The sequence below is a fragment of the Cherax quadricarinatus genome, chromosome 77, assembly GCF_038502225.1.
Source record: "Cherax quadricarinatus isolate ZL_2023a chromosome 77, ASM3850222v1, whole genome shotgun sequence".
Lineage (NCBI taxonomy): Eukaryota > Metazoa > Arthropoda > Malacostraca > Decapoda > Parastacidae > Cherax > Cherax quadricarinatus.
The window spans coordinates 1973700-1993635 of record NC_091368.1 but is presented as its reverse complement, the minus strand read 5'-3'; the positions used below and the strand labels follow the sequence as shown (position 1 = coordinate 1993635).

At 40.5% G+C, this 19936-nt stretch overlaps 2 protein-coding genes across 2 annotated transcripts; both read right to left on the bottom strand.

Annotated features, from left to right (window-relative positions):
* Positions 1–1217: 1217 nt before the first annotated feature.
* Positions 1218–4607, bottom strand: LOC128701974 (uncharacterized). Its single transcript, XM_053795970.2, has 4 exons — positions 4450–4607; positions 3139–3286; positions 2075–2194; positions 1218–1565 (listed from the first exon to the last, which is right to left on the bottom strand). The coding sequence occupies exons 1-4, from the start codon at positions 4536–4538 to the stop codon at positions 1443–1445; spliced, it is 480 nt and encodes a 159-aa protein (XP_053651945.2). The 5' UTR covers positions 4539–4607; the 3' UTR covers positions 1218–1442.
* A 6959-nt stretch (positions 4608–11566) lies between these two features.
* On the bottom strand, positions 11567–18229 carry LOC128701975 (uncharacterized). Its single transcript, XM_070101423.1, has 4 exons — positions 18072–18229; positions 16820–16958; positions 12733–12852; positions 11567–12086 (listed from the first exon to the last, which is right to left on the bottom strand). Exons 1-4 carry the CDS (start codon positions 18113–18115, stop codon positions 11961–11963), a joined length of 429 nt encoding a protein of 142 aa, XP_069957524.1. The 5' UTR covers positions 18116–18229; the 3' UTR covers positions 11567–11960.
* Positions 18230–19936: the final 1707 nt, after the last annotated feature.

Genomic DNA, 19936 nt, shown 5'->3' with positions numbered 1-19936 from the left:
GTGGTTAAAGACACATGGGAAAACAGTTAAGACATTTAACTATTGACATGTTTGGGTCTTGGGACCTTGTACACTCCACGCCACAACTTGTCTATATTACAAGCCAAGATTTCCCCATAATGTTGATAGTTATTGAAGGTGAGAGATCGTTTGAGAATGAGAGGTGATGTGTAGCCAGTGTGTGTATTGCGACACCAAGGCTGACCCGATGAAGCCTGAGTGAATCTGTACTCACTAAGAGATGAGTTAGACACATATGCAACTCCTCGGTATCGTATGTGCTTTTCAACAGTCTTTCAATTTAGGTTTAAGTCATATTTTTTGTTGGTTAAAACCTCCATAAAATGAATCTGTTCATTAATTTCTTCCTTATAGTAGAGGCTCTACGGAAATTATATTATTAGAAAGGTCCCAGTAGCTTATAACACACCTGGAGTATACCTGGAGTATACCTGGAGTATACCTGGAGAGGGTTTCTGGGGTCAGCGTCCCCGCGGCCCGGTCTAAACAAGGTACACCTAGACCTTGTGCAAGGTCTTGGTGCACCTAGACCTTGTCTACGTGTACCTTGACCTTGTCTAGGTGTACCTTGACCTTGTCTAGGTGTACTATAATTGAGTGTTTATTGTGAGTTTCCATATCAGATCTGCAGCCCTGTGCTCTACTCCTGTACTACTGACGGTGATAAATATTACCACAACCAGGAAATAATTATTACTGGAGACGTTAGTACCAGTCACTGCTGAGATTCTAGACAAGGTCTAGATGCATCATTAACTAATAGGGGAGCATGGCACTGCTACTCAGAAACCTGCAACTCAACTGACAGTGAAAATAATTTCAAGTGAAATACCTTCCGTAGAGTGTTGTGCGGATGGATACAGAAATCGATTTTCGGCATTTCACTGAATGCATACATGATTTTATCAAGAAATTTTGGATCATCTTATACCTAGTACAAACTGAACTTAGCTAATATCTGCAGTAGCCACAATCTGAGGCATTAGAGTGCATTTTTAGATGAATTTTGAGACGACATTCGGTCCTTCCTGAACCATCATGAAGTGAGAACTGAATGACCAAACGTCGACTTAAGTTTTCTTTCTCCCATGTTTCAGCAGATGTAGTTTGTGTTGGTGATAGTGATCACATCTTGACATAGCTCATTTGTTAGTAGACTGAGCAGCATAACGTATGGTACTGAGTTTCTCTGAATGTTTAATGATTTTCTTCAGCGGTGTTCTGTGTTAGAATAACAAAGGATCTCTGGGTTTCTGCTACGTGTCCTCGCTGTCTCCAGTGTTGTACTTCAGGAACCTAACAAGGATTAGGTTCACACTTGGCAAAACTCACTTTTAAGAAAGGCATTCTCCATTATATACTCAAATGTCTTTGCTACACCCACAAGTCATCAGATAGACACTTGAGCTGCTAGTTACTATTTATTTACGTCGAATACCTTCTTCGCAGGGCACGTAATCACCGAGGTTACAACACAGTAGCGTTGTTGTCTGTACCCCATCATACTGCCAGGGACCTTCACACAGTCTGTAGTACAGGAACACCTGTTGAAGACAATTACAAAGTGAATATCACTAAAAAACATAAATGAGTTAAAATTAGCACTGCAGTAGGCCTCCTGGCCAATGGTAATCGGATCCTAGTAACACAAAAATATTTAAAATTTTATATCTAGCATATATTAATAGCTACTAAAGATGTTGGTTTAAGAGTTATTTTAAGCATTATTGCTAAGAAGGTTTTTGTTGTGGGTTGGTCAATGTGAGGTTACTGACTTGATGATTCAGTCTCCTTACACTGGTGTAAGATTGTGTCACATACCCAAGTGAGTTATAACCTGGGAGATTTTAAATAACAAACTTTTATTCCACCGCGGAAAAAAAAGCTTCCAGAGAGAGAGAGAGAGAGAGAGAGAGAGAGAGAGAGAGAATCGTTTCCATGACAAAAATATTTATGTGCTACGCATGTCCTGATTACATATTCCTAAAATAATGAATTTTCTTAAGCACGCACTTTAAGCCTTCCCTGCGGTCTCGTGTCCCTGAAAACGTACCTCTCCTGGACCGTAGTTTTCATGTCCCTCGCTAGTTAAGTGTTGACATATGTGCTGTCCAAGGGTCACTCCATCCTCAAACTCAGTATCCAGATCTCCATTGCCAGTTATTTCGTTCCACTGTAAACAAAAGTAATTTTTATACATTAGAATATACATTAGATAAACGACGTCGTAAGCGGATAGGTGCTAAATTAAATGATACTTCAAATAGTGACAACTTTTATGGTCCCTTAGAGAGAGAGAGAGAGAGAGAGAGAGAGAGAGAGAGAGAGAGAGAGAGAGAGAGAGAGAGAGAGAGAGAGAGAGAGAGAGAGAGAGAGAGAGAGAGAGAGAGAGAGAGGGACAGAGAGAGGGAGCACTTCGCCGTATCTCGCATCTGCTTGACAGTAGGGGTTGCAAGATCCTGTACGAGGCACAAGTACGCTCACACCTTGAGTATGCTCCACTTTCTTGGTTTGCCTGCCCCCCCCTCTCATCTGCGACTGCTTGACAGAGTAGAGAACAGAGCAAGACGTCTCATCTCTCGCCTGGACCCATCCTGGATAGATCTGTCATTTCAGCAGAGCCTTCAACATAGGAGGGATGTGGGTGGCCTTACTGTTATGTACAAGGCCAATATTGTCAAAGTACCACACTTGGATCCACTTCGAGGACAGCGTGAAACAAGCTTTTATGCCACAAGACGGGCAGAAAGCAGCAACTTCACTCTGGCTGTACCCTTCTCCAGAACATCACTCCATCTGAGATCATACATACCCAGGATGACTCGAGCATGGAACACATTCGTACAGCATAATTATGTCAACGAGATAAAGTCAGTTGATCAAATGAAAATGCTGGCCCACAGATGGCTCCAACTTCATCCTGTTCCCTACTTGTATGTCTCATAACAATAAAAATGCTTTCAAATGAGTTGATGTAGGTAACAGCTCTTAGCTTGCCAATGAAGATAGGAATACTTAACCTGTAAATAGCTTGTCAATAAAGCTAGGGATCCTTAACCTTGTCAAACCCTGTGTAAAAAAAAAAAAAAAAAAAAAGAGAAAGTTTAAGCGACTAACCTCTTCCTCACAAAAGGCTGCACACTCCTCTTCTCCACTTTCACAGGTTTCCACGGGTTCTGGGGGAAAGGGTATCACTTCCAACTCTCCTTCAAATACATCAACGAAGCCACCACAGTGACACTCTGGTTCTGGCGGTGGCTGAGCCCTGCAGTAAGACAAGCCCTTTAGTTTGTTCTCATTAAGTAAACTGGAAGTTTGTTTAGCCAGTATGTGATAGATTTGTGGAAAGAATTTTAAGGTTTCCGATTCTTCTATGGTCGAAACTGCTTGTGGGATAAAAGATGAGGAACTGTTCTTACACTACTATAAATATGTGTTTTGTCCAGTTTTCAAGAGAAAACTGGACAAAACTGGACACTTCAAGAGAAAATTTAAACAACTGCCAACTTGTTTTTGATAATGTTATGCAGCACTAGAATACAATGATACAATGATCTGCAACATTTATTGACGTTGCACTCATCCATGAATGACATCACAACTGTCACCAGCCTCTTCCTCGTTGTATTATACAAAGTCTATTGTAAACACTAAAACAAAAGCTTCGTCACCTTTCTGCTTCGATACATTTCACTTTTAACATCCATTGCTGTTTTATTTCCAAAGATTCCTATCAAAGAAATAATTTACTGTCATTCAGGCGCAGATGCCTGTCATAGACAAATCTGGCGATACATAAGAAATAAATCTGGGAATACTCTGGAAATATCAATTCTGTGTTCACTTTAAGTATCTTCCTTTCATACAGTCTACCAAACTCCTCCATTAACCACTAAAACCTATCTTCAGAATTTCCTAAAAGCTCGGAGTTGGTAGTGAAATAAAGAATCATGTTTAACACTTTGTATATTTATTAGATGTGTCGCCCTTATAACTATACTGCGTCATCAGCAAATATCAATTGTGAAATGTTTTCTTTATATCAGAATCGCTATTTAGTAAATCCTATTTTTTCCTAAGTGTCATTTGTATTTTATTAATATGAAGTATTACACCTGTGTTGGTGGGTGAGTGGAAGGAGTGATGAAGTCTCGATCCTTCGTCAGTGAGGCAGAAAAGCTACTCTCCCTGCAAGGCCAAGATAATAACTTTTGCAAGCAAGTATTAAAAATAACAAAGGAGAAAACAGAAAAGCAATGGTGCACATTTTAACAATGGTGCCCTGATGGAGGTGAAGGATAGTCTAAGAAAAATCCTTCCTTGGAGAAAAGCTTATTACCTCCTAGATCCCGGGAGTTTTATAACCCCTGCGGGTTTAGCAGTTCCCGAGAATACATCTATAAAAATAATTTAGTGTAGCATAGTTACCATGTGAGGGCGAGGAAGGGAAGAAGAATGAGTAGGAACTTCATCTTGCTGGTTGATGATGTGTGAGGAACAGAATGCAGCAAGCGCATTTATACTGCCTTCCTGCCCTCCCCTGTTGGTGGACGTTCCTGCCCTCCCCACTTGGTGGACCTCCTGCCCTCCCCACCTGGTGGAGAAGGTCCAAGGTGACACAGCCACCTGCCATTTCTCATCCATCCAAAGTTTTTTCATTTTGCATCGCCGTTAGCAGGAACAAAATCTGATAAGATTTTTTTACAGTAGTCATCCTGCTTGGCGACACCAACACATAGCAACCAACTACTGAACAGCATACCTGGAGTATATCTGGAGAGGGTTCCGGGGGTCAACGTCCCCCTGTCCCAATCTGAGACCTGGCCTCCTGGTGGATGAGGGTCTGATCAACTTGGCTGTTACTGCTGGCCGCACGAAAACTGACATACGAACCACAGCCCGGATGGTCAGATACTGACTTTTGGTGCCTGTGCACTGCCTTCTTGAAGACAGTCAGGGGTCTATTGGTAATTCCCCTTATGTATACCGGGAGGCAGTTGAACAGTCTTGGGCCCAGGACACTTATTGTGTTGTCGTTCAGGGTACTCCTGGCACCCCTGCTTTTCATTGGGGAATGTTGCATCGCCTGCCGACTAAACAGATGACAGCAAAGAGACTGAACAGTCCCTGGCTAACACCCAGCATTCTCAAATCCATAAATACAAAACACCAATATGAAAAACAGTACAGAATGGGTCACATAACCAGAGACCAAACAAAACGTTACTCGTCAATCCTAACCAGCCTGATAAGAAGGGCAAAAAAATTGTATTATGAGAACAGATTATCCAACTTACGAGGTGATATAAAAAAGACCTGGAAAACCCTGTCAGAAATTCTGGGAACAAAAAAGATATCACGAAATAGCGAAATAAAATTAGCAAAAACAGATGAACCCCAACTCCCACCAACAGAAACAGCAAACAGACTCAATGATTTCTTCTCCACTATAGGACAAAACCTTGCCAATAAAATCCCAAGCTCAGATACCCCACCAAATGACTACCTCACCGGCAACTACCCGAACACACTGTTCCTAGCTCCGACTAACCCATACGAAGTCTCCCTTATTATCAACGCACTAAAAAACAAGGCAGGAGATTTAAATACCTTACCACCCCTTATATACAAAAAAGTGTCACAAGTGCTATCACCAATCATTGCAACACTCTTTAACAAATCCATTGAATCCTCCACCTTCCCTACAGTACTCAAAATAGCAAGGGTCACCCCGATCCACAAAGGAGGAGACCAAACAGAGTTGAATAACTATAGGCCAATATCCAACTTACACCCTCTCTCAAAAATCTTCGAAAAATTAATTCATAAACGAATCTACTCCTACCTTATCTCCCAAAACATACTCAACCCCTGCCAATTTGGATTCAGGCCTAATAAAAATACTAATGATGCTATTATACACATGCTAGAACATATATACACTGCAATAGAGAAAAAAGAAGTCCCACTGGGGATCTTCATTGACTTACGTAAAGCTTTTGATACAGTTGACCATGACTTGCTCCACGTAAAATTGTCACACTATGGTATAAGAGGGCACTCCCTCAACTACCTCAAGTCTTACCTCAGCAACAGAAGCCAATATGTGTACGCAAATGGGGCAAACTCTTCTGCACAACCAATTACAGTTGGTGTCCCACAGGGAAGTGTCCTTGGCCCTCTTCTCTTTCTCCTATACATAAATGACCTTCCAAATGCTTCGCAATTACTCAAACCCACACTATTTGCAGATGACACTACATACGTCTTCTCTCACCCGAGCCCAGTCACGCTAGCCAATACTGTAAATACCGAATTACAGAAAATATCTACCTGGATGAGGACTAACAAACTTACACTAAACATTGACAAAACCTACTTCATTCAGTTTGGTAACAGAGCTACAGATGTCCCTCTTAACATAATGATAAATGGATCACCTATCACAAAACTAACAGAGGGAAAATTCTTAGGAATCCACCTTGATAATAGACTCAAATTTCATACACATATACATCAAATTTCTAAGAAAATTTCCAAGACTGTAGGCATACTATCGAAGATACGGTACTATGTTCCACAGTCAGCCCTCCTGGCCCTATATCACTCTCTTATTTACCCCTATCTCACCTATGGAATTTGTGCATGGGGCTCAACAACAATTAACCATCTCAGACCACTAATTACCCAACAAAAGGCTGCAGTTAGAATGATAACAAATTCTCACTACAGGCAGCACACTCCACCAATATTCAATACACTAAACCTACTCACCATACAAAACATCCATACTTATTACTGCACCTATTACATACATAGAACACTTAACTCTGATATTAACCCTCCCCTCAAACATCTCCTTGCCAACCTCAACAGAACACATGACCATAACACAAGGCACAGATCACTCTTTGATGTTCCTCGTGTCCATCTCACACTATGCAAAAACTCAATGCACATAAAAGGCCCTAAAATCTGGAATTCATTACCTGTAAATATAAAAGAAACACAACCTGTTTATAAATTCAAGTCTCTTCTCAAAGATTACTTACTCACCCAAAACCAAATAAATACTGAATAACTGAGCATTATAAATTGTATATCTTAAATGTTTCTCACAATTATATCACATAAATGTTAAACCTAAAACCCAATCTAACTTTATTATTTTTTAAATACACTACCTAACAGAATCACTACCTAACTGAATGCAACCATATGACCTGTCTTTGTAATACTCACTTGTGCTTTATAGTTATCTGTTTACATTAATGTTTTATCACTGATTTCATCATTGCTTAGTAGCAGCGCTGTATAGTCCTTGTGGCTTAGCGCTTCTTTTTGATTATAATAATAATAATAATCATTGCTTAGTTAATCTTAAGTTAATTTTAAGCCAGCCCGTAATGCTATGCATAGTATAAGTGGCTTTGGCATACTGCTCTTATCTGTATTTTTTTTGTACCTCTGTATGTGTGCACAAATTGGAAATAAATAAATAAATAAATAAATAAAAAATAAAAATAAATAAATTTGGTACTAATCTCAAGTTTTCCTTCAGTAAACAGTCACATTAGTTAAAACTTTGAAGTAGGCAGTATTCTACAGTACTTTCTTCCAAATCAACCTGAGCCTACCAGATTGTCCGGCCTACTGAAGACTCACATCCCCCTATCAAACTGGGCTTATGTAGTGTCCTGCACTACGAGAGTCTCCCTAAGTTATGCTCTGCATAACCAGGGGCCTTCAATATAGTAGTATGTCATTGACGTTATCTAAGTCTGTATACCTTGTAAATGTACTTGTAGAAATATATTATCATCATTAGATTATATTATCATCATTTTTATTATTAAAACGATGGGTAGAAACCAGAGAAGACGCCAGAGCAAAAGCATCATGGCTGACCCATAAACATGCAATACCATTAGCACCCACCCTCAGAATTACCTGCTCTTCACCTTGCAAACAATTGGCCTAATGCATAGTTATTACTAAGTCAAACATAAACAAGAGTGTGGATATGTAACCAAGAATGAAAAAAAATATATGGAAGGGCAAACGTCCTGTTGTCTGTAATGAAATACTGTATTTAATACATTCAGAACCAGTTGTGAAATTACCAGGTTTAAGCTTATGGACAATGAAGTCTCTCACGCAAAACGTAATTTCCTGATACGTAACTGCCATGTTATGTGTTTACTGTTTTCCAAAAAGAATTGTGATGAACACTTGTTGAGGAGAAGGAAGATAAGATAGATAAGATTTTGTTCTGATTTTTAACCCTGGAGGGTTAACAACCCTGCATAACAGAAAAAAGTCAATGTGTCATCGAAGACTGTGTGTCTTATTTCCATTGTGGGTCTTCATTATTGTCCCTCAGGAAGCGACCTACACCAGTCGGCTAACATAAGCCTTACTTACTTGGTGAACGGGGACAGCAGATATTAGGGAACGTCCAATGTTTTTACTCGGCGGCCGGAGTCGAATCGCTGACATTCATTGCGTGATGCGAGAGCGTTGCCTACCAGGCCACGGTAAGAAAAATCCAAGTGCAAAGAGAAAATACGTAAACTTGAAAAAAAAATCTTCCTGTATATGTCGACCTGTAACTGAGGTATTCATCAACAGAGACATGAGAAATACTTGTATTGTACTGGGAAAATTGCCTACCAGGGATCGTTGACATAAGACGACAGGGAACGCCTGCACAGCAGTGGTCTCTATGAACACTTGTAAATATGTGATATACGTTATTTCTATGTCTGACAATACTAAGAAAGTTCAGTGACTAAACTTTTCATTTGCGCTTCAGGCTTTACCAGTCGAATACAGAGATCATTCTCACTCCTGGAGACATCAGCACTGGCGGAAGACGAATCGAAGAAAAATGGACTGATTATATCAAATTACCTCTTCATTATGTCTTACACCAGCATTGAAGTCTTGAGGACTGAGATCATCTAAGCATTCGACTGGTATTTTATACTACATATAATACGACTTGTAGGTAGTAGGTTAGTAGACATGAACCTCCCAGGAAGGTACTACCGTCCTGTGGTAGCAGGTTGGTAGACAACAATCACCCACGGAGGTACTACCGTCCTATGGTAGCAGGTTGGAAGACAACAGCCACCGAGGGAGTTACTACCGTCTTGTGGTAGCAAGTTGGTATTCAACAACCACCTACGGGGGTACTACCGTCCTGTGGTAGCAGGTTGGTAGACAACAACCACCGAGGGAGTTACTACCGTCCTGTGGGAGCTGGTTGGTTGACAGCAATCACCCAGGGAGGTACTACCGTCCAGAGGTAGCATGTTGGCAAACAGCAACCACCCAGGGATGTACTACCGTCCTGTGCTAGTAGGCTGGTAGCCGACAACCACCTAGGGATGTACTACAGTCCTGTGGTAGTAAGCTGGTAGACAACAACCACCCAGGGAGGTACTACCGTCCTGTGGTAGCATGTTGATAGACAGCTACCACCCAGCGAAGTACTACCGCCCTGTGGTAGCAGGTTGTTAGACAACCACCAAGGGAGGTACTACTGTCCTGTGGTAGCAGGTTGGTAGACAACAACCACCAAGGGAGGTACTGCCGTCGTGTGGTAGTATGTTGGTAGACAGCAACCACCCTGGGAGGTACTACCGTCCTGTGGTAGTAGGCTGGTAGACAACACCCACCCAGGTAGGTACTACTGTCCTGTGGTAGCAGGTTGGTAGATAACAACCACCCAGGGAGGCACTAACGTCCTGTGGTAGCGGGTTTGTAGATCACAACCACCCAGGGAGGTACTACCGTCGTGTGGTTGCAGGCTGGTAGGCAACAACCACCTACGGATGTACTACAGTCCTGTGGTAGTTGGTTGGTAGACAGAAGTACCCAGGAGGTACTTCCGTCCAGGGGTAGTATGTTGGAAGACAGCAACCACCCAGGGAGGTACTACCGTCCTGTGGTAGCAGGTTGGTAGACAACAACCATCAAGTTAGGTACTACCGTCCTGTGGTAGCAGGTTGGTAGACAACAACTACCCAAGGAGGTACTACCGTCCTGTGGTAGTAGGTTGGTAGACAGCAACTACCCATGGATGTACTACCGTCCTGTGGTAGTAGGTTGGTAGACAGCAACTACCCAGGGAGGTACTACCGTCCTGTGGTAGTAGGTTGGTAGACAACAACTACCCAAGGAGGTACTGCCGTCCTGTGGTATCAGGTTGGTAGACAGCAACCACCCAGGGTGGTACTACCGTCTTGTGGTAGCAGGTTGGTAGACAACAACCATCAAGTTAGGTACTACCGTCCAGTGGTAGCAGGTTGGTAGATAGCACCTACCCAGGGATGTACTACCGTCCTGTGGTAGTAGGTTGGTAGACAGGAACTACCCACGGAGGTACTACCGTTCAGTGGTAGGAGGTTGGAAGACAACCACCCAAGAACGTACAATCGTCCTGCCAGACGAGTGTGAAACAGAAATCGTATTTGTTTTATACAATCGAAGGATTGCTGGTGTCTTTTCTTTCTGTCTCATAAATTCGCAGCATAACAGATACATCTTGCCACTTCTAATTACATTTAGGTCACACTACACATGCATGTTCACGGATATGTATATACACCCATCGGAGTTTTCTTCTATTGTCGTAATAGTTCTTGTTCTTATTTATTTCCTTTCATCTCTATGGGTGAGTGGAGAAGAATCTTTCGTCCGTAAGCCATGCGTGTCCTAAAAGGCGTCTAAAATGCCAGAAAAAGGGGGCTAGTAACCCCTTCTCCTGTATAAATTATTAAATATAAAAAGAAGAAAACTTTATAGTTTTCTTTTTTCTCGGGTCATACTGCCTCGGTGGGAAATGGCCGGTGAGTTGAGAAAAAAATATAAGTACAATACCTATGTCTGATCACAAGGTCTGGTATGAGGAACAAGATCTGGTACTAGTAGGGACAAGTCGGAGGGGTGGTAAGCACAGTACCTACACTCTGAAGGAGGGGTGGGAATGTTGCAGTTCTGGAGGTGTAAGCACAGTACCTACACTCTGAAGGAGGGGTGGGAATGTTGCAGTTCTGGAGGTGTAAGCTCAGTACCTGCACTCTGATGGAGGGGTGGAAATGTTATTTTTCGGAGGGTTACTTGTACCGAGATCTTTATTCTTCAAGAGAATTAGTGAATGAGTGATGGTGACTGTGTGTTGTTCTCCGTGATAATAAACCTTGATGGGAAGGTGGGAAGGGAGTTGATTGCTCTTCCACGTAATTAGTTTGGAGTGTTTTTTGACAAAAAACCTCCAGTTAATCACAGTGTCACAGTGAAAGTTACGAATCTCTAAAGAAGTTAATGAACTGGTCATCATGTCCTCGAGACCCAGTCTAATAATTTTTCGTGAAGGATAAAGTAGCAGTGAAATACATTTTCTAATCTGCTGTAAAAGACCGTAAGGAAAAGCCGATATATTCAGTACTAGTCTTACTTTCTGTGTCACTGTCTGCTTGTGGCTTTGGATGGAGTAGCAAGCAAATGGATAACAAATGTGGGAACAAAGCAAAAAAGCTTAAGAAATAAAATCTTTATTGGAAAACATTTTTGAACAATTGTGGGCTTAATTATTTTTTCTTCTGTAACAGCAGGTGTCACAGCAGGTGTAACAGCAGCTGTCACAGCAGGTGTAAGTTGAAGTGGTGACAGAACGTACACAGCTGAACTTTAAGCAACAGAAGAGGATGAATGTTTCTGAACGATCCCTGATTTTCATCAGTGATGCTTTTTGTTTTTATAACCGACGATCTCAGGTTATTCCTATGCGTCCTCTCTCTCTCCAGTGTTTTAGCTGATAACTCTTACACTTATTAAAGCTCACCCTTGAACAAGACATTCTCCAATAAATGCTCTAGTAAGTGCCTTTACTGCAAAATCCTCGAGTAGACACTTGAGCTGTTAGTTAATATTTATACAGGTGGAGTTGGTGGCCCTTCACATTCATGGAATTCACCGCGGGTACAACACAGTAAAGTTGTTGTTTGTACCCCATCATACTGCCAGGGACCTTCACACACTCTGTAGTACAGGAACACCTGTTGGAGGCAATTGCACAGTGAATATCATAAAAGCATGAAGAACGAGTCTTGAGTAGCACTGCAAAGCCTACTGACCCTTCCTAAGCAGGTCATATCCACGCCCAGCCATTGTACTCTTATGCTTGCCTAACCTACAGTTAACATTAGTCAAGGTGGTAGTTTCATTGAGACTTCGTGATAGTTTGTTGTGATCGTGACTCTCATTTTCCAGCAATCATCACTTATTTAAAAACTTAACTGCAACTCATTATTAAAACAGTTATTTCATTAATGTTAACAATCACTTTCATATGCTTAATAGACTGACAGATTGTAAACATTATTGCTAAGTGGGTATTGTTTTGGATTCTGTTTTGACCTTTGTAAGCCCAATAAGGCTGAAACAGGTTGAAAGTGGCATCTGTAACAGAGAAATATTCAATTTAGGCATTGGTCGCACTAGGATATTTTCATGAAATGCTTCGCTAACTGGGAGATTTGTTAGTTGATCAACTAACAAAGTGACCAGCGTGAGACCTTCGCTTCATCAAGAATACCCTTGTGTCGTGCAAGTCTTGATTGAATGCTAATTACGCAGATTATTGTCTGTTTTCTTTTATTCTCTTCAAACTTGCTTTGCGGTGCTATCTTGTTCAAGACTTACCTCTGCTGGACCAAAGTTTTCATGCCCTTCGCGAGCCAGTTGTTGACATATGGCCTCCCCGAGCGTCTCTCCGTTCTCTAACACCGTATTCAAATCTCCTTCGCCGGTTAGCGCGTCCCACTGTAAATGAATGGAAATATAGATTTACACGTCTAGTAAACAATAGTATATTAATATACTACGATTAATATAGTATTGTATATTTATATACAATAGAGTATTAATATACAATAGTATATTTATGTACAACAGTATATTAATCATGAAAGAAAAAAAATCGCATTAACAATCTCTCTCTCTCTCTCTCTCTCTCTCTGCCGGGCCGCGGGGGCGTTGACCCCCGGAACTCTCTCCAGGTAAACTCCAGGTAAACACTGGCCGATTCCCACCAAGGCAGGGTGGCCCGAAAAGGAAAAACTTTCACCATCATTCACTCCATCACTGTCTTGCCAGAAGGGTGCTTTACACTACAGTTTTTAAACTGCAACATTAACACCCCTCCTTCAGAGTGCAGGCACTGTACTTCCCACCTCCAGGACTCAAGTCCGGCCTGCCGGTTTCCCTGAACCCCTTCATAAATGTTACTTTGCTCACACTCCAACAGCACGTCAAGTATTAAAAACCATTCGTCTCCATTCACTCCTATCAAACACGCTCACGCACGCCTGCTGGAAGTCCAAGCCCCTCGCACACAAAACCTCCTTTACCCCCTCCCTCCAACCTTTCCTAGGCCGACCCCTACCCCGCCTTCCTTCCACTACGGACTGATACACTCTTAAAGTCATTCTGTTTCGCTCCATTCTCTCTACATGTCCGAACCACCTCAACAACCCTTCCTCAGCCCTCTGGACAACAGTTTTGGTAATCCCGCACCTCCTCCTAACTTCCAAACTACGAATTCTCTGCATTATATTCACACCACACATTGCCCTCTGACATGACATCTCCACTGCCTCCAGCCTTCTCCTCGCTGCAACATTCATCACCCATGCTTCACACCCATATAAGAGTGTTGGTAAAACTATACTCTCATACATTCCCCTCTTTGCCTCCAAGGACAAAGTTCTTTGTCTCCACAGACTCCTAAGTGCACCACTCACCCTTTTCCCCTCATCAATTCTATGATTCACCTCATCCTTCATAGACCCATCCGCTGACACGTCCACTCCCAAATATCTGAATACATTCACCTCCTCCATACTCTCTCCCTCCAATCTGATATCCAATCTTTCATCACCTATTATTTTTGTTATCCTCATAACCTTACTCTTTCCTGTATTCACTTTTAATTTTCTTCTTTTGCACACCCTACCAAATTCATCCACCAATCTCTGCAACTTCTCTTCAGAATCTCCCAAGAGCACAGTGTCATCAGCAAAGAGCAACTGTGACAACTCCCACTTTATGTGTGATTCTTTATCTTTTAACTCCACGCCTATTGTCAAGACCCTCGCATTTACTTCTCTTACAACCCCATCTATAAATATATTAAACAACCACGGTGACATCATACATCCTTGTCTAAGGCCTACTTTTACTGGGAAATAATTTCCCTCTTTCCTATGTACTCTAACTTGAGCCTCACTATCCTCGTAAAAACTCTTCACTGCTTTCAGTAACCTACCTCCTACACCATACACCTGCAACATCTGCCACATTGCCCCCCTATCCACCCTGTCATACGCCTTTTCCAAATCCATAAATGCCACAAAGACCTCTTTAGCCTTATCTAAATACTGTTCACTTATATGTTTCACTGTAAACACCTGGTCCACACACCCCCTACCTTTCCTAAAGCCTCCTTGTTCATCTGCTATCCTATTCTCAGTCTTACTTTTAATTCTTTCAATAATAACTCTACCATACACTTTACCAGGTATACTCAACAGACTTATCCCCCTATAATTTTTGCACTCTCTTTTGTCCCCTTTGCCTTTATACAAAGGAACTATGCATGCTCTCTGCCAATCCCTAGATACCTTACCCTCTTCCATACATTTATTAAATAATTGCACCAACAACTCCAAAACTACATTCCCACCTGCTTTTAACATTTCTATCTTTATCCCATCAATCCCGGCTGCCTTACCCCCTTTCATTTTACCTACTGCCTCACGAACTTCCCCCACACTCACAACTGGCTCTTCCTCACTTCTACAAGATGTTATTCCTCCTTGCCCTATACACGAAATCACAGCTTCCCTATCTTCATCAACATTTAACAATTCCTCAAAATATTCCCTCCATCTTCCCATTACCTCTAACTCTCCATTTAATAACTCTCCTCTCCTATTTTTAACTGACAAATCCATTTGTTCTCTAGGCTTCCTTAACTTGTTAATCTCACTCCAAAACTTTTTCTTATTTTCAAAAAAATTTGTTGATAAAATCTCACCCACTCTCTCATTTGCTCTCTTTTTACATTGCTTCACCACTCTCTTAACCTCTCTCTTTTTCTCCATATACTCTTCCCTCCTTGCATCACTTCTACTTTGTAAAAACTTCTCATATGCTAACTTTTTCTCCCTTACTACTCTCTTTACATCATCATTCCACCAATCGCTCCTCTTCCCTCCCGCACCCACTTTCCTGTAACCACAAACTTCTACTGAACACTCTAACACTACATTCTTAAACCTACCCCGTACCTCTTCGACCCCATTGCCTATGCTTTCATTAGCCCATCTATCCTCCAAAAGCTGTTTATATCTTTCCCTAACTGCCTCCTCTTTTAGTTTATAAACCTTCACCTCTCTCTTCCCTGATGCTTCTATTCTCCTTGTATCCCATCTACCTTTTACTCTCAGTGTAGCTACAACTAGAAAGTGATCTGATATATCTGTGGCCCCTCTATAAACATGTACATCCTGAAGTCTACTCAACAGTCTTTTATCTACCAATACATAATCCAACAAACTACTGTCATTTCGCCCTACATCATATCTTGTATACTTATTTATCCTCTTTTTCTTAAAATATGTATTACCTATAATTAAACCCCTTTCTATACAAAGTTCAATCAAAGGGCTCCCATTATCATTTACACCTGGCACCCCAAACTTACCTACCACACCCTCTCTAAAAGTTTCTCCTACTTTAGCATTCAGGTCCCCTACCACAATTACTCTCTCACTTGGTTCAAAGTCTCCTATACATTAACTTAACATCCCCCAAAATCTCTCTCTCTCCTCTGCATTCCTCTCTTCTCCAGGTGCATACACGCTTATTATGACCCACTTCTCGCATCCAACCTTTACTTTAATCCACATAATTCTTGCATTTACACATTCATATTCTCTTTTCTCCTTCCATAACTGATCATTCAACATTACTGCTACCCCTTCCTTTGCTCTAACTCTCTCAGATACTCCAGATTTAATCCCATTTATTTCCCCCCACCGAAACTCCCCTACCCCCTTCAGCTTTGTTTCGCTTAGGGCCAGGACATCCAACTTCTTTTCATTCATAACATCAGCAATCATCTGTTTCTTGTCATCTGCACTACATCCACGCACATTCAAGCATCCCAGTTTTATAAAGTTTTTCTTCTCTTTTTTTAGTAAATGTCTACAGGAGAAGGGGTTACTAGCCCATTGCTCCCGGCATTTTAGTCACATCATACGACACGCATGGCTTACGGAGGAAAGATTCTTTTCCACTTCCCCATGGACAATAGAAGAAATAAAGAAGAACAAGAGCTATGTAGAAAAAGGAGAAAAACCTAGATGTATGTATATATATATGCATGTGCATGTCTGTGAAGTGTGACCAAAGTGTAAGTTGGAGTAGCAAGATATCCCTGTTATCTAGCGTGTTTATGAGACAGAAAAAGACACCAGCAATCCTACCATCATGCAAAACAGTTACAGGTTTCTGTTTCACAGTCATCTGGCAGGACGGTAGTACTTCCCTGTGTGGTTGCTGTCTACCAACCTACTACCTATATATATATATATATATATATATATATATATATATATATATATATATGTATACATATATATATACATATATATATATATATATATATATATATATATATATATACAAACATGTTCCATGTATAAAAAAAATTTAAGCATCTAACCTGTTCCTCGCAATAGGCTGCACACTCCTCAGTAGCTTCACAGTCTTCTACAGTTTCTGGAGGGAAGGGTAATACATCAATCTCTCCATCAAACTCATTGACGAAGCCACCACAGAAGCATGCTGGTTCGTCCTGAGCCCTGTAGTAGTGGGAGTAGCAATAATAGTAGTAGTAGTAGTAGTAGTAGTAGTAGTAGTAGTAGTAGTTGTAGTAGCAATAATAGTAGTAGTTGTAGTAATAGTAGTAGTAGAATCAGTAGTGTAGTAGGAGAAGCTGCTTATTTTTTTCTGTCATTTTATAGATGAATAGTCCCTGTTTAACGCTATGCAAGAGACTTACTGAAATAGGTTCAAGGTTCCATCAGTGTTCTATGGTGGGGGAACTTTGGTGGAGACAGATTATGAATGTTTCTCACATTAACTAAAATGAATTTTTTTTTTTAACGGAGAGCTAAATTAATTTAACTTCTGGAAGACTCAATCACATTCTCTCCCCAAACTTCTCAGATTTCTCAAATGTAATTTCTTTAAAAGTTAATCACAACTGTGCCGAGTGAGATACTTGCGACTTCTTCATTTTAAAAATCATTGTAACAAAGCTGCCTGACTAGAGAATTCCATGAATTACATTTCGTTAAAATTCTTTATGACATTATTTGCTCTTTAGCTGCCTTCCTATAAGTTCAACAAATGCATTACCATTCAGTATCACATAAACAGTTACATTACCATCAGGTTTATTGTCTACACGAGTCTCATGTACAGTCCTACAGTCTTCCTATTGCGTCCTTGAATTTGTATTGTTTAAGCCACTGGATGGCGAAGCGTCTACAAATAAAGATACCCAGATATTGCTCATGTCTCTAATTCTTCCTCATGCATCAGAATCAGAATCCTTACATAATAGACTACATTTCTTCCTAATACGCGAAGCGAGACACCCGTGTAGATCTTCAGGGAAAGAGTGGTGAAGTCTCGATTCTTTGTCCGTGGGATATAATGCTTTTCTGTCTTAGCCAATCCAAGTTAATATCTTTTACAACCAAGCTTTAAAAATAACAGGAGAAAACAGTATTGTAATGTGTCACACGTCGAGAACGGAGCCTTGATATAAGTTAAGGATGGTCAAAGAAAAACCTTCTTCCTTGGAGCAAAGCTTATTACCTCCTGGTTCCCGGGAGTTGTAAACCCTTGCGGGTTTAACAGTTCCCCATGAATACAGTTACAATGATAATTTAGTGTAGCATAGTTACCATGTGAGGGCGAGGAAGGGAAGAAGAATGAGTAAGAACTTCATCTTGCTGGCTGATGATGAGTGAGGATCAGCATGCAGCTAGCGCATTTATACTGCCTTCCTGCCCTCCCCTCATGGTGGACCTTCCTGGTCTTCCCACCTGGTGGAGTAGGTTCAAGGTGACGCAGCCACCTGCCTCTTCTCATCCATCCAAAAGTTTTCTTCTCGTATCGTTGTGGGCAACATCAGTCTCCACCATCTCGCCTGAAATTTGTCGAGTTAACTGAACTTTGCATCAACTTTTTCATATTCAAGGACGGCTTCTATTAACATTGTTTCATCATAGCCATGGGTAGCTGGCTCCTTTATTGCTAGACCTGCTAACATATCTTTAACTTGGCTTTTTTGTATTGACGATATTTTGATCATAGACTATTGCTACCTTGATATTCCTGCTCTTTTCAACAGGAATTAAGCACTCCACACCTTCATAAAGCTCATTCTTGAGCTCGAGGGTGTGTGTAAACTACCTTTTCTTGATGAGTTTTTCAGCAGGAGGCGCCATCGCTTTTATTCTCGCTGTAACACTCATTCCAAGAGACGTGTGACTGTTGGTTTCTTGTCATGAAAGGTCCTCCATATTTGTTTGCCAAAATTTCTGTAATAATATTACTAATAAAAATACAAAAGTACTACTACTACTACTACTACTACTACTAATAATAATAATAATAATAATATTATTATTATTATTATTAGTATTATTAATGATAATAATAATAATAATAATAATAATAATAATAATAATAATAATAATAATAATAATAATAATATTATTATTAGTATTATTATTATTATTATTATTATTATTATTATTATTATTATTGTTATTATTATTATTATTGTTATTATTATTATTATTATTATTATTATTATTATTATTATTATTATTATTATTATTATTATTATTATTATTATTATTATTATTATTATTATTATTACTGTATTTCATATGGAGACTAATGAAGCACCAATGAAAAATCGTAATATATTGGATGTAAATGAATGGTCCAGAGAACCGACGCGTTGATGAATTTGACACATGTGCAACACTTGGGAATCTTTATTGAGGAAACGTTTCGCAACACAGTGGCTTCATCAGTCCATACAAAGGAGAACGGGGAAGAACAGGAGGAGTTTGAGGTAATCAGTCCCTCAGCCTTGAGTCGATGTGGTCAGTCCATCAATCTTGAAAAGAATACAGAATATGTGTGAAAACGTAGCTTAAATAGCGTAAGCAGGAGAGGTGCAGCATTCGTAGGTGGTGTCACATTTGTCCAGTGTGGAAGTAGGTCGTGCCTAACCCTTGAACATGACCTACTTCCACATTGGACAAATGTGATACCACCTACGACTGCTGCACCTCTCCTGCCTACAGTATATAAGCTACTTTTTCACACATATGCTGTATTCTTTTCAAGATTGATGGACTGACCACATCGACTCGAGGCTGAGGGACTGATTACCTCAAACTCCTCCTGTCCTTCCTCGTTCTCCTTTTTATGGACCGATGAAGCCACTGTGTGGCGAAACGTTTCCTCAATAAAAATACCCATGTGTTTCACATGTGTCTAATTTATCAAAATATTGGATGGTTATTATCAGTGAAACACGTAAGCAAGAATGTGGACATGTAACCAAGGATTAAAAGTAATATAAAGGAGGGCAGACGTCCTATTGTCCGTGTTGAATTACTATTTAATACAGTCAGTACGATTAGTGATGTTCCCAATTTTAAAATTATGGACAATGGCTTCACCTAACACAGAATTCAGGCGAGCTTTTAAATCTCTGCACAAAATTCAATTTAAACCAGCAAATAAT